At 45.8% G+C, this 22,233-nt stretch overlaps 1 protein-coding gene across 1 annotated transcript in view; it reads right to left on the reverse strand.

The window, feature by feature from the left end:
* The window catches only part of LOC147685062 (GTPase IMAP family member 8-like), a 248,397-nt gene that overhangs the window by 14,135 nt on the left and 212,029 nt on the right, over positions 1–22,233 (reverse strand). Inside the window, exon 3 of the mRNA XM_086939754.1 lies at positions 19,268–19,316. Within this exon, the coding sequence (XP_086795880.1) occupies positions 19,268–19,316 (49 nt within the window). The remainder of the gene's footprint in view (positions 1–19,267; positions 19,317–22,233) is intronic.

Genomic DNA, 22,233 nt, shown 5'->3' on the forward strand with positions numbered 1-22,233 from the left:
ATCTGCATATCCAGATTACCCCCGATATACATGAAACAGCCTAGAGAGGGAATTTGGCTTGCCTCTTATTGAAATACCTGTAGATCAAGAAGGTCCTTATGTACACAGTCAAGTATTCGGAAAAGACAGAAAGTTTTTAATTGACACCGGGGCAAGCCGCACCACAATCAGTCATAATGAAGTCCTAGGGGCACCCCTCTCAGGCTCACAGAATGTTTCCCTTGGTTTTTCAGGACAGCCTATTGTAAATGAAGTATCGGAACCAGTACCATTGGCCGTGGGTCCATTATCACGAGTTACAGATTTGTTACTTACGAACTCATGCCCAGAAAATCTGTTAGGAATTAAAACACTGAAGGCTCTAGGAGCTATAATATGCTGTTCCCCGGAGGGAGTTAGACTCTTTCTACGGGATTTCAAGGGTCATTATGTTTTGAGAGAATTTGATGTCAGATTGAGAAATGTACCAGATCACCTATGGGCAAAAGGCCCAGCTGACGTAGGTTGTATGCATATCACTCCATACCGTGTTACACTCAAGACAGGTGTTGTTCTACCCAGAATCAGACAATACAAGTTACCACCCGATGCTGTAGTGGCTTTACTGAAAATCATTGAAGAGCTCATTGCCCAAGGAGTAGTCGTAGAGACCGACTCCAATGTCTGTAATTCACCCATCATTCCGATTCTTAAACGTACCGACCCCAATGCACCGCCAGTATATCGGCTGGTGATTGATCTTCGAGAACTGAACAAATGTATTGTACCACAGTACCCTGTGGTCCCTGATATCTCTTCCTTATTGACTGCTATTGATTCAGAAGCAGCGTTCTTTACCGTAATTGATCTCAAGAACGCTTTCTTCAGTGTACCTATTGACCCCGACAGCCAATATCTATTCGGATTCAGTTTAAACGGACGAAGTTTCAAATTTTCCCGCGCACCTCAAGGATTCACAGAAAGCCCCAGGATCTATAGTCAAGCACTGAAAAGACAACTAGATTGTATTCAAATGCCAGTTAACACCGCTTTACTGCAATACGTCGATGATCTACTGATCACCGCACGAAGTGAACCCGAATGTGAACAAGCATCACTGACAGTTTTACATTTCCTGGCCGACAAGGGACACAAGGTGTCTCCTTCGAAGCTGCAATTCTGTGTTCAGCAAGTTGTGTACTTGGGTCACTTGCTGTCCAAAGTGGGGAGACAGCTCACTCCCGATCGCATTCAGTTAATTGTAAATATGCCACGACCCCAGACACAAAAGGAAGTGCGGGCCTTCATAGGCCTCACCTCGTACTGCAGACAATGGATTCCTCAATATGCATTTCTAGCTAAACCACTCATCCAGTTAACGACGCAGGAGGCAGCAACTTCGACTGCCCTCCCTTGGACTCAGGAACATACACAAGCCTTTGAGGAATTAAAGAAAGCATTATGCCAAGCACCAGTTTTAGCGACACCATGTTACAGCAAACCGTTTACACTTTTTGTTACAGAACGTGACGGTACAGCATTGTCTGTCCTCACTCAAGATCAAGCAGGTTCACATAAGCCTTGCGCTTATTTTTCAAGTACATTGGACTCAGTAGCACAGGCACTCCCTGCATGCCTAAAGTCAGTAGCTGCAACAGCGTTAGCAATAAGACAAAGTGATTCAATTGTTTTAGGACATCAGTTAACAGTACAAGTTCCACACTCTGTAGTGGTTCTGTTAAACAGAACCCAGACTCAACACTTGACCATAGCTCGACTGACAGGTTACGAATTAACACTATTCCAGCCGCACATAGAAATCAGACGCTGCAGTATCCTGAACCCAGCAACACTGTTACCTACAAGTATGACAGATCCAGCCCCGCATGATTGCATAGAGATCATTAATGCAGTGACAAAGCCCCGACGAGACTTAACAGATGTTCCATTGATAAATCCAGACCTGACGCTTTATGTGGACGGTTCATGTATGAGAACAAGTACAGGAGAATTGGTGGCCGCGTATGCCGTGACCACTGAAACTGAAGTTAAAGAAACACACCGTATTGATACACTGTCTGCTCAAGCGGCAGAGCTCATTGCTCTGACCCGAGCCTGTATACTAGCCAAGAACAGAAATGTCAACATATACACTGATTCCCGTTATGCGTTCGGAGTTGTACACGACTTCGGTATGCTATGGCAAGAACGAGGTTTCCTGACCTCTCACGGTGCCAAGATCCAACATGGTCCCCTCATTCAAGCACTGTTAGAAGCAATACATCTGCCTTCAGGAATATCAGTCATGAAGTGTAAAGCACATACTAAAGTCACAGATTCTGTTTCCCAGGGTAACGACCTGGCAGACCAGACAGCAAAACATACAGCACTGACTCACACCCAGACAACTGATGTGACAAAGACAATAGTACCGACCAAGTGTATGACAGTCAGGGATCCCACACTAGATGTTATCGACATTCAGACACACGCTACTCCAGAAGAAATAAAGAAATGGATTGAACTAGGAGGGATCCAGACAGATCAAGGTTGGATGACGAAGGGAAAATCTACATGGTTTCTCCCTGACTCTATGGTTCAAGTCATGATAAATACAGCACATAGCCCAGCACATCTAGGAGAGAAAGCGATGTTAGACAGTTTACAAAATCTTTGGAACAATAAACACTTACGAGCAGCAGCAAAACAGAAAGTGCGTACTTGCATGATCTGTTGTCAGTTCAATCCAGGTAAAAGCGTCCCTGTAGAACAAGGTGGATTTCATCCTCCCGATCACCCTTTTGAAGTCCTCCAGATGGATTATATCCAGATGGACCGTTGTAGAGGATTTAAGTATGTCCTTGTAGTTGTTTGTGCTCTGTCCCGCTGGACCGAAGCATACCCAGTCCCAGATTACACTGCTCCGACCACTGCCAAGCAGTTGGTTCGTGAATTCTTCCCACGATACGGTTTGCCTCGTGTCGTCTACTCAGATAACGGACAGCCATTCTCGTCCGAGTTAATGAAGCAAGTTTCTTTACTGCTAGGATACCAGTGGAAATTCCATTGTGTCCGACATCCAGAAGCCGCAGGCCTTGTAGAAAGGCATAACCAGACACTAAAGATACGCCTTGCAAAAATATGTCAAGAGAAAGGGGTCGACTGGATAGTCGCCCTGCCAGTGGCACTATTCTATATGAGAATGGTTGCCCATTCGAGATCAGGGCTATCTCCGTACGAAGTGGTTTTTGGCAGACCACCGAATATGTGGGGGACGCCCATTCCGAAAAAGATCACTGATGTTGATTGTAACATGTTGACAGATTACCTTGCCTCCTTGATGTCTGCACTCCAATCATGTCGTTCACAGGTTGCCGCAGCTTTCCCTGACAACACTGATGTAAAGCCACACGATGTCCGTCCTGGTGATTTAGTCCTGGTACGCAATTTCGACAGGAAGAGTCCGCTGGAGCCCCGCTGGAAATCCCCGAAGACCGTTCTTCTCACCACGAGGACCGCCGTAAAAATTGAGGGGAGAAAGGGGTGGGTACACACGAGTCATGTGAAAAAATTCTTTGGACTGAAACCTGATCGAGACTCGTCCACCCCCACCAAAGACTGTGTTGAGCCAAAAGACTTTACAGAATCTGAACGAGAAAAAACTCCCCAAGAAGAGTACCGTATGAAACTCCGATCTAGCAAGTCAGACAGTTTAATTGTTTAAGTCCTCCCCTAGGTGAATCGGTTAATTAGTTTCTGACATGTACCCCCTAGATCGAGATAGAGAGAGAGAATATAAGAAACGTGCATATTGTAAATCACTTCGTAGTCACTGTATAGTGACACTATTAATCATGTTTATACTGAGTATTTTAATTATTGTTGCTAGCATCCTTCTACCGATCTATTACCCTATTTTTAAGCGTGAACAATCTGCCTACAATGTATCTGCTGAACATTCCTTTAGTGAATTGCCTCCACACGAGCTTTCTTACAGACTTGCGCTGCGCAATAATACATTCATTAGTATGTTACACCACTCTCACCAGACCAGCAATGCTACCAATTGCTGGGTATGTGGCCGACTCCCTCCCCACCAGAAGTACCAGGGAGCTCTGCCTCTTTTTCCGTACCCGTTCACTCACAATGGCTCCTGCGGTGCATGGTTTAAAATAATTAATTCTTTAGATCCCGAGATTGCCGCTACCCCCGAAGGGGGCTGGATTTGGGGAAACCTGAATTCAGTCCTATTCTACGCCTGTTACCCTGATAGTAAAGGTCAATCTGTTTCTGTAGGAACTGATCTAGAAAATGAAGTATATGGGTTAGGAAATTACACAGAAAACCTTATGATTCTTGTTGTTGAATCCGAAGCTGCACCCGTCCTTCCTGCCATGTCAGTATTACCAGTTACCGGTCACCTCTGTGTTAGAAAGAAGGGTTCAGTACACTTAGGTCATAGTAAATGTACTACTGTAATCGAATTCACTGATGAGGGTAGGTCCTCATTTCGAGCCAGACGACATACATATTTTGTTTGTGGCAATACCGCATACATAAGTCTACCACCAGATTGGGATGGTACCTGTTATCTTGCTTTCCTTCTGCCCCCTGTTTTCTTAGCTCCCCCTGATTACCATCGTAATCCAAATCTAGTAAACAATAGAGTCCGAAGAGACCTCCCGCTTGTCGACTATACTGAAACGGCATGGGAACAATACACAGATTTTAATAAGGGATTCTTTTTCTTTGTAGGCCCCGTTCAGAATAGTAAATTAATACGTAGATTAACTAGAACACTAGAAGCAGTAGTACATGAAACCGCTTCCGCTTTAGGTAACATAACAGAGGAACAGTCTGCTATGCGGATTGTTGTCCTTCAAAATCGTCTCGTGATTGACGTCATCTTGGCAGATCGAGGTGGAGCTTGTAAGGTCATCGGGTCAAGTTGCTGTGTTTTCATCCCAGAAAACGCGCCATCTGTATACAAAGCTATTACCCGTCTCCATAAAATTGCAAATCTGATACATCAGAATCCAGGCACCTGGACTTGGTCCGGATGGTTCTGGACAACGTTAACTGCTTGGGGATGGAAGATCCTATCCTTCCTAGGCATTGGCCTAGTCATAGTATTCAGTTGCTGCCTGTGCCTACAGTGTGGGCCAGCGATTTGTGGACTGTGTGCCACATCCTGCATTGAACATTCCAGTTTCCTCTCAAACCGTCAAAGAAAGAAAGATGAGCAAATGATGCTGCAAGAACAAACTGATAGATTCATGAGGATCGAGATTTCATGAAGGGTCCGTAGGGAACAAGGAGGGAATGAGGAAATATAAATTTTTGGTCATGTTATGTTCCCTATCGTGTACCCCACCGACTCCATGTATAAAGCCTAAAGTACATGTAACTTCCCTCCTGTGCCAGCTATGAAGACGCAAATACATTTGCGTCCAACGTTAACATGTCCTCTTTCAGATCCACCCTGAATGGGTTGAATAGTCCGTTCCTAAGTATGCCATGCCAACGTCTTTTTGTGGTGTACTTCTCTGTTTTTCAGCTCTAGCTAAGTAGGCCCTGAATTTCTGCCATCAAGCCTCTTTTCTGGCTTCTGACTCTGACAGCCTCTGCCCAGGCTGCTGCTGTACCCGTGAACTCTGACTTACTTCCAGCGCGGCCCCTCGCGCTCAGCTCAGCCTGTTTTCTGCCAAGACTGACTTCAACCTTCGAATTATCTGATCTGCTCCTCGAAAATGCATTCCTGCCTACTAGTTTAAGTAAACATCCCTCCCAGCTGCAGAGCCAAAGGGCCGGCCTGTCTCTGTGCAATTAATTCAAGTAATTCATAGCCTCTGTTACCATGCTTCCATGGAAGGCCCATGCCCCCACGCTTCTCATGCAGACACTTAGGCGCTTATACACGCATCCACAGTCAGTATAGAACAACTTCTGCCCCAGAAACCTTTCCGCCCAGATAGCTTAGTTCCTGCAACACCAGATATCAGATATGATAAAAGTACAAGTTGATCTGACATGCCAGACTTCTGTCTCTTTCCGTCAGTTTGAATGTCAAATCCCCTGCACCCTCCAGCTTCACCTCATTCACACGTCATGCAGCTGCGCGCGCATCCAAGTTTCCAATTTCTGCTGACATTGCCACATTTCTGCTTAGTGCCACCCACTTGTGTCACCTATCTGTGACGTTTCTAGCACACACCTCCAGTTCACGCCTCTTGATTACGTACTTGTAACACGTGAATACTGTTATCTTGTCTTCTCTCAGCTGTTACGCCTACTGCACTACTTCCTATGGTATAAATCAAGTATATAAGCTATGTAATGTCAATAAAGTTTTGCTCTATCCCTTCTGACACCCCTGTGGTGGTCAGAACATGATATCCTGGTCTTGACCAGTCCTTTTTAAGGAATAAAACCCCTAAGAAACTCTAACACCACGGACTCTGTCTTTTTTCATTCCGATTGAGTTATTATTGATTAAGTACTTACCTGCATAGAAATTAAGAGAGTAAATTATTTATTTACGTCAGAAGAAGAGCTGGAAGAGCTGCCAGTAGTAGTACTGGCCCTTTGCTGTTTTTTTGCTTTGCTGGGTTGGCCTACAGTTGCTGCTTCTGCCTTGGGCAGTGAAACAACTGGACTGAACTTACTTTATTTGTTGCTGAGTATATCCAAGGGCTTGAAGTAGAGCTTGCCCCCTGTCCAAGAAGTCTCAGGACCAGCAATTGGTCTGAGACTTCTGGTACCTTGGGTTTTAATGTCCACAGTGGGGAAAAGCAGCCGACATCGTCACGGACACTGCTGCCGGCTCTTTGTCCTGAAGGCACTGCAGAGGGCATGCCACAATTCGCACCAAAACCCTGGTCTCACCACTGACGAAAATCGCTGCAGCAACTGAACTGCTGCTTCCACCATGACCTGTGGGCACCACACTAGGCACCACCTTGCTTCACTTGCCCACCCTGGTCTCACCTGACTAGCTGACCTCAACACCCATGTCTGCAGTGTGGTTTGGGGGCACCACTGTAAGTCACACATTGCACCGCCAAGTTCAATACCACAGCCTGGGCCAACTGACGCCCACTCCCATCAATTGGCACAGCCACTTGCACTGTGACCTGTCAGCACCGCAGCCCTGATCTCACCGACGCCACTGTACGACCATCCACGAGCTGCTGCCTGCACCCGACCTGAGGGCACCACACGCTGCACCGCTTTACTTCACCTAACAAACGTGAGTGACATTTGCCCCAACCGGCCCCCACTGATTGGGTAGGCCAGAACCAAAGGTGCTGTTCACAAGTCTGCTGCAAAAACAACAGTTGATGGACAGAATGCAGAACAATGTCATACATTCAACCCAGTACAGAGATCTGGGCCTAAATCCATCGTTTTTTGCTCACCATGCCATTCCAGTTTGAACCCAGCCATATGCAAATCAGTCTTGACCCTGTGCCCCCTGGGAACAGTTCTGCCCGAACTGCCAAGCCAGGTCCTCCCTGGACTGGAAAGACGCATCCAAGGACCGGTTTCAGGCTTTCAGCCCTCATCAGCCTGGATAGCTTGATTCCAGTGGCATGGAGAGCACGGGACTCACGTCTGCGCATACCCGTCCCACTCGGGGTGACAAATGCAAAAACAACAGTTGATGGACAGAAAGCAGAACAATGTCATACATTCACCCCAGTACGGAGATCTGAGCCTAAATCCATCATTTTTTTGCTAACCATGCCATTCCATTTTGAACCCAGCCATATGCACATCAGTCTTGACCCTGTGCCCAATGGGAACAGTCCAGCCCGAACTGCCAAGCCAGGTCCTCCATGGACTGGAAAGAAACATCCAAGGACCGGTTTCAGGCTTTCAGCCCTCATCAGCCTGGATAGCTTGATTCCAGTGGCATGGAGAGCACGGGACTCACGTCTCAGCTTACCGTCCCTCGGGGTAACAAATGCAAAAACAGCAATGTTCTGGGGTGATATGCCATAGAACAATAAAAAGGGGACATACCTGAGGCAGAATGCACACTGTTGTTATAAGCGAATTCCGCCAAAGGAACGGCCTCCACCCAATCACAGGACAAAGAAGACATCAAACATCGATGGCATTGTTCCATAGTTTGATTAGTGCGTTCCGTCTGTCCATCCGTCTGCGGATGATATGCAGAGGACAGACGGATCTCCATGCGCAAAAGTGAACACACCTCTGACCAGAAATGCGAAACAAACTGAGCCCCTCTGTCTGAGACTATGGCCGTTGGCAACCCATGAAGCCTCACTACTGCAGTCATAAAAGACTTGGCCATTTCCCTTGCTGTTGGTATGTTGGGCAGAGGGAAAAAGTGTGCCATTTTAGTAAACAAGTCTACTACCACCATAATGGCAGTACACCCTGATAATAAAGGGAGGTCAGTCACAAAGTCCATGCTGATGGTATGCCAAGGTGTAGGGGGTACTGGAAAAGGCATGAACTTTCCTGAGGGACTTAAATGCGAAGACTTGCTAATGGCACAAACTGGACAAGAAGCCACAAACACCTGCACATCATGAGCCAATGTATCCCACCAAAACCACCGTGAACACAACTCCTTTGTTTTAGGAACACCTGGATGGGCAACCAAGGCAGTAGAATGACACCAATGTAACACGGAGTCTCGCAGCTCAGGAGGGATAAACACACGCTTCTCATGATACAGTAGCCCATCACCCACCTTATACGATGATTGCAACAACCATGGAACAAGATCTACATACTTCATCTTTTCCTTTACGGAATCCATAAAGTCCTCCACTGAGACACTCCCTATGATTCTATCTACAGCAATCATGGGTCTCTCTTCTCTTTCTGGATCAACATTCCCCTGACCCACATGAATGCGAGACAATGCATCAGATTTTATTTGTTGGGCTGCAGGACGATATGTGATGACAAAGTCGTATTCGTTGAAAAACAACACCCAACGCATCTGTCGGGGTGTCAATGCTCTAGCGGATCTGAAGAATTCCAAATTATTATGATCTGTATATATAGTGACTGGATGACGTGCACCCCATAAGTAATGCCTCCACTCCTCGAATGACAATTTTATGGCGAGTAATTCTCTCTCAGCCAATGTATAATTACGTTCTGCTGGTAACAGAGTTTTAGAAAAGAAGGCAAATGGATGCATACCTCCTGTATCAGGATCTCTTTGCGATAGCACACCACCAACCGCACATAAAGAGGCATCAGTCTCTACATAAAAGGGCAAGGAGGGATCAGGATGTACAAGCACCGGAGCAGATGTAAACCTGTCAATCAATTTACTGAAAGCAGCCTTTGTCTCCGAAGACCATGCAAACAACACCCCTTTCTTTAGTAAAGCTGTCAAGGGCGCTACCAAATCAGAAAAATGGGATATAAAACGCCAATAGAAATTGGCGAACCCCAACAGTATTTGCACTTCCTTTACACAGGTTGGCCTAGGCCAGGTGAGAATGGCCTCGATCTTACGTGGATCCATCCGAATACCATCCCCTGAGATGATAAATCCCAGAAATTCCACACTAGACACATGAAACTGACACTTCTCCAGTTTTACGCACAACTGATGCTGCATCAACTTCTATAACACCTTACTCACATGCGCCTCGTGCTCAGCCATAGACGCAGAAAAAATCAAAATGTCATCGAGATACACGATGACACTCAAATCCAAAAACTTCCTCAACACTTCATTAATGAAAAACTGAAAAGCTGCCGGAGCATTACATAAACCAAAAGGCATAACTAAATACTCAAACAAACCAAACTTAGTCCTAAATGCAGTTTTCCATTCATCGCCCGGCCGGACGCGAATGAGGTGATAGGCTCCCCTTAAATCCAATTTAGTGAACACCACAGCATGTTTCAATTGGTCCAACAATACTGGAATCAAGGGGAGAGGATATTTATTCTTCACAGTAACCTTGTTCAGGGCTCTATAATCAACACAAGCGCGCAGACAGCCTTCCTTCTTTGGAATGAAAAAGATGGCCGATGACGCCGGAGACGTGGACTGCCGTATAAAACCTTTTGCCAACATGTCATCTATATATTCCTTGATATGTCGTTCCTCAGGTTCAGACAGAGCATATATGCGGCTACACGGCAACACAGCCCCAGGCACCAGATCGATACAACAGTCAAAAGACCGGTGAGGAGGAAGACTGTCTGCCTGACCTTTATCAAACAATTCTCGAAACCGATTATAAGGTGATGGTATAGAAACAGTCTCTAGTACCTGACCCACAGTTGCACATACCAATGGTGATACCTTTTCAGTGGCCACTTGATAACAACTCCGCAAACAGTGACCCGAATCCAAGGTTCATGTGCATCTTACCCAGTCTATCCGAGGGTAATGCAGTTGCAACCATGGCACTCCGAGAACCAAACCAAACGAAGGGGCGTCTATCAGATCAAAACAAACATACTCGGAGTGCCCATTGTCACAAATCAAACACAAAGGCTCAGTTTGTCATGTGATAGATCCCGACGACAATGCAGTTCCGTCGATAGCCCTTACGGGTTCGGCCTGTTCCTTGTATACACATGGAACTCTTAACTTTTCTGCCAATCTTATATCCATGAATTTTCCAGTTGCTCCTGAATCAATTAAAACGGAAACTACTGCACAGTTGTCCTCTGCAACCACCAAACAAGCCGAAATGGTAAAGTGCCGTGGTGCCCTCTGTACCCTGCCACCTCGTATGACCTATTATACTCTACCAGCACTGCCACACATGCCACGGTCTTTTTAGATGTTACGGCAGAAGGTTTAGTTGGGCATTCGCGTGCATAATGACCAGCACGACCACAGTAAAGGCACAAATACAAATCTCGCCTTCTCTTTTTCTCATCAAAGGTGAGCGGGCCTCTGATACCACCTATTTCTACTGGTTCAGCCTCCATTTTCGGGTCAAGTGGTGATTTACTCTCACTCTTTACCCACACCGCACGGGATGACTGAAAACGACTCCGCTCCCCACGTCGTTCCAGCTTTCTATGGTTCAGTTTCACAACCAGATCGATAAAAGCTGCACATTCTAACGGAGGATCTACTACCTGGGACACAATGTCTTTCACTTCTTCCGCCAGTCCCTGATAAAACAAAGAGGTTCTCTTCTCAGCTGGCCAATGGGTTTCAGACACTAACCGGTTGAATGTAGCAATATAAGTCATCAAATCCTGTTTGCCTTGGCGTAGCTTTATCAACTCCACATCGCTCGCCTGCATAAAGGCATGTTTAGCGATCAAGCTTCTCATTAGCTCCTTAAAGGCCTGATAATCATACAACACCTTATCATCTCTGTCTACCAGAGCTACAGCCCATTGCGCCGCTGTTCCAACCAAATATGAAACGATAAATGCCACCTTAGCAGAATCGTCCGGAAAGGCGTTAGGCCGACACATAAAATGCAGATGGCATTGGTTCAAAAACGTGCTGTATTTGCTAGAGTCCCCTGAGAATCGTTCGGGAGCTGCTAACGGAACTGGTACAGGAGTAGTAACTTAAACAGCCAAAGGGGCCCCTCCCGCTGCTCCTAGCCCTGCACCCCTATCAAAATGGAAGGTTGCAGGTTGTTTAACTGGATGTTGGCCCTTGGTTTGATCCCTGCTTCTTATTGCACTGAGTTCCTGTCGGAACCCCAAGTTATCTTGCCTTAAATCGTGCACCTGAGATTGCAGGGTAGTAATCGCCCCCATAAGGTCCTGAAGAGTTATACCACCCTCTTCAGCCATCTCCCGACTAGTCCCATGCAACATCGCCCGGGCAGTATATCAATTCTTGGGCTTGGTTTTCTGTCACTTTGACCATCCAACAGGGCCTAATACTGCAGAGGCGATGCTGATCCCTATCCCCTACCCTCGCCCTAGCAGAGTGCACTGATGTAATACACAGAGAACTAACTACCAGAACGCTGGAATAGGGAGGGGGGAAGAAAAAACAAGGGAGCCTTTGGACTCTCTGAGAGGCTGATCCCGTCAGACTAATGCATGCACCTGTAGAAGGGAACAATAAAGAAAACAGCTTAATAGGGACACATCAAGGGGTATATAACCCAACGAGTAATCATTCAATGGCCAAGTACAATAATAGATACCCCTAGGCAAAAAGCCCCTCTTACCGAAGATCCTTCTCTGGATGCAGTATAAGAATGGGTGTGGCTAGCTTCCTCACACGCCTCGAATCCAAGAAAACAACAACGTAGGACTTGAAAGAAGGGGAAAAAGTCAACGGACATAAAAAAACCCTTACAATGTTCAGCAAGTGTTCATGAAATAAGCACGAAGTCCAGAGTTGTAGGCCTCCCCCTCACCTAGACTAACTAACTAAGGAGAAACGCTACTTCCATGACCAGATTTCCAAAAAATGTTCGTAAAAGGAACCAAAAAAGGACAAAACGAAAGAAACAGGCTGTAACAAACCCCGGAAGACTCCGCACAATGGTCCGTACGCAGCCGCGTACAGCAACGAAGTCCGGGCAAAATGCTGAAGGGGTCCCAAGGGCAAGCGGTCACCGAGGTCGGGGAAAAGTCACAGGTAACATTCGCTAAAAGAGCAAAAATAGGACACAAGTTCCTGAAAGGGCGGGAACTAACAAAACACAAACCGGCAGCCGCCGGCCAGCGTGGCAAGGCTTCTCAATATCCCCACGGAAGGCAGAGCTTGATCCGAAGAGCCGATCCAATCCAAGCAGAGCGGGTCCAAAATGACAGGAACACAAAACCAAGCAATGAGACATGAGTAGGAAGTCCTTATATACAGAAGCCCCTCCCGCTCGGTAGCAGGTGATCTACCTGTACATGGCCAAAGAAAGAGGACTGGATCCTAACACAGGCCTCCTGTTACTATTAGTAGTAATCCCCCAGGTGGTGGGAATGCCCCCAAAAATGTGGCTGGGTATAATTGGGGAACTCAGGTGGACTCTGGCCTAATCAGGTCCTCCAACAAAGAAACTAGTCTGTGAAGATGGCATGGGGTTTCCCAACTTTTCTGCTTGTCCCAACACTTTGGGGAAGTACAGACAGGAGCCGATCATCAATGGCCAGAAAGTTGAAGCCTACAGAGATACAGGGGCTAGCATCACTATGGTGACTGATAATCTAGCCCCCTCAGGACAACTTTTAACTGGGTTCACCTATAAGGTGACCAACATTGATGGAGTGCAGAAAGATCACCCCATGGCAGTAGTTAATCTTAGCTGGGGAGGTGTCACTGGCCACAAGAGCGTGGCAGTGTCTACAAACTTGCCTGTAGATTGTCTACTGGGTAATGATCTAGAAATCTCAGCCTGGGCTGGGGTAGAACAAGAAACCCATTCCAAAATGGTAGGCCTTCCAGAAAAGGTTAGTGGGGCTGTGATGGCCACAGCCCCAGCCCAAGCAGAATTCCTTCCTAAAGAGGTTGGAAGGGCTGTAATGGTCCCAGCCCAAGCTCAAGCAGACTTCCCTGAAAAGGTTGGCAGGGCTGTGATGGTCACAGGCCACACCCAAACAGAGTTGCTTCTCGAAACGTTTGGTAGGGCTGTGATGGTCACAGCCCAAACTCAAACAGATTTTAGTGTTGTGAAGCCTGAAACTATGGATCACTCCACTCAGACAGAGAGTATTGGGGAGGAAGAAAAGTCTCCCTCCCACCAGACATTAGGTGAGAGTCAGCCTCCTCAGGGAACTGACCCTACCCCTTGTAAAGGAACTGCCCCAGAGGTTGTCAGGCCTAGCCTGGCAGAGCCCCTGATGTCAGTGGACCCTAACAAGGTGAGACCCAGTCTGGAGCAGGTAACCTGCCCCTCTCTACCCTGCCTCAGCCAGCCCAGGGCTGCAGAGGTCAGGGAGGCCATTGGTGGACCCCAAAGGGCCCCCTGTCCGCAGGAACCACCCCATCAGCAGATTAGGGGCACCAAAGCTAGCAGCCCTAGCAAGGTGAAAATTTCAAAAACTCCTGAGGGATCTCCCTTACACTTAGTTAGGAACCTCCCCCAGAAGGATTCTGTGGGGAAAACAGCCAAACCTGGGACCTAGTGGACCCAAACCTGACCTGTCCCTCCAGTAAGCCAACAAAAGGGACCCAGTCTCCAGCTTTAGGTAGCCAGAGGTTGACCCTGAGAGCACATTGCAACTCAGTCAAGGAAAGAAAGGCCTACATGGTGGAAGATGATTGGAAGAAGCTGAGCCCTACATTAGAGGAGCCTCACTTCAGTACTCCATCTCAACCCCAGCCTTTTACTTTGCCAAAACACACCACAGGTAGTGATTCCCTATGGTGGAGACCCTATGATACCCTTAGGGTAAGGGACTGCTTAGTGGACCATGAGACAGGGGGTAACCATGCTAGTGCATGTACTTACTTATAAGGCCACTTAGGCAATATAGGCTTACCTGGTCAAGGATAGCCTTATCTCCTTTTGTTTGGGGGGGGGGGGGGTTGTGTAGGATACCTGACTATGGTTACCCCAGACTTTTTGCCTAGTGTTTAGGTGGTTTTCAACTTAGTTGGCCTAGGATCCTGCTAATCAGGGCCCCAGGCTATCTGCTCTCACTGCAAAAGGAAATCCATGTACTTTAGGTACATCTCCAACTGGGAATTGGGTCATCTTATGAGCCCCTGTACAGTATACTATAGGTACCCAGGGCATAGGTGCATCCAAGGCCTACCAGGGGCTGCAGCATGTATTATGTCACCCCTGGCTGGCCACTCACATTGACACAACTGGCTGATCACTCCGCTTGGGCAAGGTCGTGTAATCACCCCTTGCTTAGATATAGTATTCCTTTATCTAACCTTATAACTAGACACATATACACCTATAAGTCACTCCTATGGCAGGCTGTAACAATCCTGGAGGCAGAGTGCTTGGTTTTATGTGAGATGGTGCTCTAGCATGAGCTGAGCCTGTCTGCAGCTTTTGGAACCATGTCCTTATAGCTGTGCTAGGATATAGCCATACCATATACTCTTAAGTGCATTATGAACCTCGCGGTTAAATGCTAACTCTGGTTTGGCTTTATCAAAACATGTCGTGTAAGGTGTCATTCACTTTGGAATACTACCCTCTCACCAGTTCTGGCAACGGGGGTAGCATTCCACCCTTCTAGAGGGAGAAGACATGTTGTTACCTACTAATACCGGTTAAATTTAACCAAACACAAGTCTGACCTCCTGCTGCTGGGAGTCCTTCCAGCGAGGTAGGCTTGGACAATAGGTTTCCTGTCTTGGGAGGTGCTAGCACCACCCCAGACAGGCTATAGTGTATTGGGGCAGAGAGGGCTGAAAGAAATGAGACACTGCCTGGGGCACACAAGGTGTTCCATGCGTAATCCAGTTCAAACCGGCGCTGGGGCACTCCAGCCCCAGCTCTGGTTTGAAACTGGAAAAAGAGAAAAGGGGTGTTACCACCTCCTTCCCTGGTCCCACCCATAGGAGGGACCTAGCAGATAACCCAGCCCCTAGATTTGGTATATAGGTAGGAGCTGAGTCCCAAGACTTTAGATTAATCCTGACTGAAACGTGAAACGAAGCTCTGGACCTTCGACGTTCTACTTGAAGATAGAAGACTGAAGAATCTCCCTTGTGGTCAAGGAATGACCACCCTGCACAAGCAGGCAACATCCAGCGATCAACGGTTTGCTTTGTTGACGCTCCCACCGGAGCCCAAGCACAGAGCCTGACAAGACCCGGACTTCCAGACTTCCTTCAGCCCGATCCACAGTCCCAGCAAAGCTGAGACCCGTGGAGGCGACGCGAGACATGGGACGGGCCATCTTGGAAAGCCAGCAAATTGCTTTCCGTGCAACTTCTGAGGCACCCTTGAAGTTGTGCATTGGGGACTGAGAAGCCCCAGCCCGAGCATCATCTGCACCGAAGATCAGCCCTCCACACTCCATGAGTGCCGCGTGGGGTCCTTCTGCATTTTCCTGCTCAACACGTCTGTCCGGTCACTTACCCATTAGCTAGTGGCAATCTTGACGACGAACCTTTGAATGTACACCACTGGTCTGGTTACTCCAGACTGGCCCTTACTTCCCTGAAAAGAAGAAGCCCATCAGACCTTGCTGGTCTGATTAAGAAGCCATCTTCGATTCCTGCGTGGGTTGCCTTAGCCAAGGCTTGTTGACTCCAATCTGGAAGCCGACACCACCGACAGCAAAAGCCTTTGTGGGACAGTCCGTGCCTGACTCCTGGTCATCGTCTACGCCTCCTGGTCCACGTGACTGCAGAGACAAGCTTCACGACATCACCTGATTGCTTATCGACATCGCCTGGTTCCTTCCTGGTCACTGGATAGTGACTCAGACTCTGTCCCCTCTGCTTTCAGGTACTCTTCATCCTTGATCCACCCTTGGATCCAAACAGACACGTCTCCCCTGGTTGCCTGCTGCATCTTTCTTCAAGGCTCCATAGGATTCAGCGACGAAACCCGACACACTTTGACACCTATGCACCCGCTTCCTGTGGGTGAGGTAACGCGAGTACTCCGGTGCTCCTGTAGGTATTGACTATCCTAGTGTCTAAGTTTCAAGTAGCTTTCTTCAAGTCCATTCAGAAGTGCCCTAAAAGAACTAGTTTCCAATTCTTTTGTTCCCATTCTAACTCTATGGTAACTTGCGTGTGTGTAAAGACACTGCACACGCCTCCCCTGGGCCTCTTCCTCCCTATCCTTTGGTAGTACAGTGTAGCCCCAGCGAATCCCTAGGACCTAGGCCTATCCATTGTCCGTGACGTGGTTCTTATATTAGTATATGGTTTAGCGTGCCCCTAGGGCCCTACTGTATTTTTTGCAACTTATTGTATGATAATTAAGTATATTGTTATGTGCTTGTGCCTCTGACCTCATAAAGAGTTCAGAGGGGTTGTGTTAGAAATAAATACATATATATTTTATATATAACCTGTGTGGTGTCCTTTCATTTGGTATTAAAGGGGTTACATATGGTAAAACAGCTGGCTGCACATCCCCGCTTGAGTTTAGCCTAAGACTGCTTTGTCCATGCTACCACTAGGATAGCTGGTCTATAAGGTTGACTTTACAACCATCACCATAAGGGTTGTTTGGACTGGTGCAAGGTGCTCACTAGAATAGTGAACATCATATACCAGGCCAACTTCTCTCAGATATTTTTCTAAAACTGGTGTGGTGTCCTTTTGTGGTTTTTTCACTGTATTATTGTACGTTATGGGCAAATGCTTTACACATTGCATCCGAGATAAGGCTGACTGTTCATGCCAAGCTACCAAGGGGGTAAACAGGGGTTATTTTAGAAGTGTGTCCCCCTTACCCTGACTAGAAGGAAGGGTCCCTTCTTAGACAAAGGTGAAAACACTTGCCAACTAGAGACCCCATTTCTAACACATGGCAAAAGGTGTATTATGTCAGGTTGGGATGCCAGTTTACAACTGCACTACAGGTTGCAGTGGCAAATGTGATGATTTAACTGGCTACTGCAGTAAATGGCACAATGTGTGCTGAAACCTACTGGTAGCATTTAACTTACAGGGCCTGGATTCATGCAGTACGTTTTACTAGGGACTTACAAGTAAATTAAATGTGCCAATTAGGTGTAGGCCAATTAGAGAGCACAAGGACTTTAGCACTTGCTAGCATTGGTAAAGTGCATAGAGTCCTAATGCCAACAAAAACTGACTCTGCAAAGGAGAAGGGGAGGCACAAATCTTATATGAGACTGCACCGAGGGCCAAGTCCAAAAATCGCAATCCCTCACTCCTAATTTTTGTCTGATTATAACAAAAGAACCATGGGCCAGATGTAGGTCGCCAAATACCGGTCGGTAACGGCCGATTTCCGCCGTTACCGACCGGTATTTGGTATTTGACATGTAGGGGGCCTCATATTTACAGAATCGGTATATTTACCGATTCAGTAAATTTACAGAATTGGTAAAATACTGAATCGGTAAATTTACCGATACTGTAAATCCATATGTAGGTGGCACTGTAATCAGTGCCACAGGCCCTTACCGAATCGTTATTTACCATGGAATACTATTCCATGGTAAATAACGAATTCCAGTGTGCATGCTCATCTGTGCATGTACACATGTGCCATGTGGCACACAGACATGCCCTAAGGGCATGTCTGTGCGTCACATGGCACACAAGCCAGAAACAGGGGTGAAACAGGGTGTCAAAGTGACACCCTGTCCCCCTTGTAAAATCGGTAAATTTACCGATTTGGTAATTACCGAATCTGTATTTGCTATGGAATCCTATGGGCTTCAAGGCCCATAGGAATCAATGGCAAATACAGATTCGGTAATTACCGAATCGATAATTACCGAATCTTACCGAATCAGTATTTTTACCTAATATTTTACCTACATAGCAATTACCGATTAGTAAATACCGAATCGGTAAAATTCGGTATTTACCATTCGGTAAATTGCTATTACCTACATCTGGGCCCATGTCATTGTTTTGGCTAGACCTCCAAGTTGCCAACAATTTGGTGAGGACACATAAAGGAGATGAATGGAGGACCATATTCAACACTCACTGTGGTCACCATGAATATCTTATGATGCAGTTCGGACTTTTCAATGTCGCAGCTGCATACTAGCATTTCAATACCAGTATGGTCAGCGATGGGTTTTGCTTCATTTGTGGTGATATAGTTAGATGATATATTGATATTTTCGGACATCTTTTAAGTCCTTCAACAACAAACACTTGAAATGCTAGATAGTTTATGCCAACACTAACTTTTATGCAAAGTTGGAAAAAATTTCGTTTGGAAAACCCCTTCCTTGATTTCACCATGTTAACTAATAATGCTATTAGTATGGATCCACAAAAGCGCAAGACATTCAAAACTGTGTCGTTACCATGGCCATCATAGTAATGCAAAGATTCATGCATTTTCTAATCTATAACATCAGTTTATTCATTATTTCTCACTCACTACCAAATATATCATACCATTTCACTAAGACCAGGGTTGATACTTTCCTAAATTGCAGTGATGTTTCTCACAGAGAGTGGTTAGTGTGATCTCTTTCTTACTTTCTCATTGAGGATTTCTAGAGTGTTGACGAAGAACATTAACCTAATTCTACAGTTACATACCAATTTGCGCCTTCCCTGACACAATTGGGGGTGCTAATTTTATGGGGTCCGTTGGACACATTCAAACACCAAATGTTAGTCCTGGGCATGCGTTTAGAGCACTGAGACCACCAATCGTCTACCACTCACAAAATGCAAATACACATTAACCAGATATTAAATACTTACCAGCATTGTTAGTTTCCCTCTTTTCATTCCAAGCTGCAGTATTTCCCGCCTATAATACAGAAACAACAAGCAGGAAAATGTGAGAAAAATATTGAAGACACAGGGAGCGATAACACTTATAAATATTTTGTGTAGTCATCTAAAGGTGCCATTTTAGTCTTTTGATCAACATTTTTATGGTTGAGTAACTGTGAGATAAAATTATTAAACGTAACAATTTCATTGGTGCCACTTCACAGCTTGGATCACTAATAGCTTCCTCCACATTCAGTCCTGATGTCCTGCAGTTAAACCTTTATTACTCTCCCCTAAATCTGTGTCAGTCAGTAGCCCCCATACCTGCCATACAGACTCTATTATTATTGTATGCTATACATTAGTGCCCCATTCCCTAAAACATATGTTCCATCAACAGTTATCTCCATGATCATGAACTGTAAAGCAGAGAGACTAGTTTGAAAGTAACGTGGAAATTACTTTTTGTAGTAGAGAACTCGCAGTAATAGATAGGTTCAACAGGAGTTTATTCCAGTGCAACTACACAGCAGAAAGGAGCAGTGAGTAGGACACATCTCTCTCCCACTGCTCTCCGCTCCTTTGAATACAAGCACCTAGCAACAGAGTAACCAGGCAGCACACCAATATTCTACCTGGTAAACCCAGCTGTGGGAGAAGCACCCAGCAACAGGGTAACCAGGCAGCACACCAATATTCTACCTGGTAAACCCAGCTGTGGGAGAAGCACCCAGCAACAGGGTAACCAGGCAGCACACCAATATTCTACCTGGTAAACCCAGCTGTGAGAGAAGCACCCAGCAACAGGGTAACCAGGCAGCACACCAACATTCTACCTGGTACACCCAGCTGTGGGAGAAGCACCCAGCAACAGGGTAACCAGGCAGCACACCAACATTCTACCAGGTACACCCAGCTGTGGGGGAACAACTTGAGAGGGAGGCTAGAACACTTTTCAATTGTGATAGCTAAGTCACATTACAAATACAATTATTATGAATTAATCACAGGTATATTAGAGCAGTCAAGATAAATTACACATCCCAATGTTAGGTGGGTGTTCTGTCACATGAAGGGTTTAATTCAACAAGAAAGCTGAGCGTGTTATATTTGGATAATGTGTCTGCTTTGGATGCTGTCCCTGCTCCCAAATGCATTATAAATCCTGGTCTATGCCACCAGAGACTCAGATTCCGTACCCTTTCAAGCTCCTTCTCATCTAGTTTAATCAATCCTAAAATATAAAATGTTATATTTTAGGATTGACTGAACTACATTATAAGAAGCTAGAAAAGTGTGTTGACAATACTAGCTGTACAACAGGTTTTTTTTATAGCTGGATTCCCTAAATGGGCTCACTTTTGCCACTTTCGCGCTTGGATTATAAATTCTTGTCATGTCCTATCCCATTGACAATTTAATATTGATGGGATTTTAATTGTGAATATATTCTAGAGGATATAATCATGAAAAGAGAATGATGATCCAATTACATAAGCATGTTCAGCATGGGTTTCCAGATGTTCACATCAAATGACGTTACCTAATAACAGCACTATGTCACAGGTGCTGTGGGGCTGTGGTATGTAAGTACACTGCAACCCTAAGAATGTTATTTATTGTATTTATTTTCCCTTAAGAAGTTGTGGATTAATCCTGATACGAGAAACATGTGTTTGCTAAAAGAAGACAGAAAATAAAACAAAACAAAGTCCTTATCGCGAAACAACCTTCACAACGCAACTTTTACAACACACTACCATTACAACGAAACTTTTACAACGCAACATCCATGACAAGGCATGCAATTACAACGCAACCATTACAACGCATTACACTACTACGCATACCACTACAACGCATGTCATTACAACGCAGTCATTACAACGCATACCATTACAACGCATACCATCACAACGCATAGTACCCTTACACTATCCAACACTTACCCTACTGTTGCACCCCCTGGAGTTAGAATAGTAAATTTTACCCCTACACTATCCAACACTTTCCCTACTGTTGCACCCCCTGGAGTTAGAATAGTAATTTTTACCCCTACACTATCCAACACTTACCCTATTGTTGCACCCCCCTGGAGTTAGAATAGTAGTTTTTACCCCTACACTATCCAATACTTACCATACATGCAATGTAATGGTATGAGTTGTAATGGTATGCGTTGTAAAGGTAGTATGCGTTGTAATGGAATGCGTTGTAAAGGTAGTTTTTTAAAAATCGTTGTAATGGAATGCGTTGTAATGGATGTTGCCTTGTAAAAAATGCATTGTAAAGGTATGCGTTGTAAAAGTATGCATTGTAACATCATACATCCTCCTTATCCTATTAAACTTAATCAATGACGCCTGAGCTGTGGATAAATCCATAACCTCTTTCTCATGCTATCTGACCGCCTTCTTAAGTAATGACCCCTGCCTGCCCCACTAAGCCAAATCCCCTTTTGGCGGGCTCCTAGTACATAGCTACTTAGCTTGGGACCCTAATCAATGCCCTTGAAACCTCTTGTAACTTAAAAACTCTATTTTCTACCTCAGGTTCTGGGACCATGCTGCCACACCAGTGCCCTGAAACATCCTGCCAGAGTGCTCCAGTCAGTGACCATACTCCACATCTCCCTGTGCCTCTCTGCGCTCTGCAACACACGCACTATGCTGCCTGTCATTTGGTCATCTACCTTACCAGATCCTATCTCACCCATCACTTTCTCCAGGAAAAGTTTCTCTGAATTTGTAACTTTTCCCAATTCATACAATGCTAGCCTCAGTACTCGGCAGACACTCAACCTCTGGTTCACCAACCCAGTGTCTATATCATGTATTTCAGCCTTTGAAATGCCAGATCTATTTGCAAGACCATTTAGACTCTTGCATCTCCCTGCTCCAAAATGTGAATACATTCTAACAATTCTTGACAGAGCCACTCCCATGCCATGC

This window comes from Lissotriton vulgaris, chromosome 10, assembly GCF_964263255.1.
Source record: "Lissotriton vulgaris chromosome 10, aLisVul1.2, whole genome shotgun sequence".
NCBI classification, from domain to species: Eukaryota; Metazoa; Chordata; class Amphibia; order Caudata; family Salamandridae; genus Lissotriton; species Lissotriton vulgaris.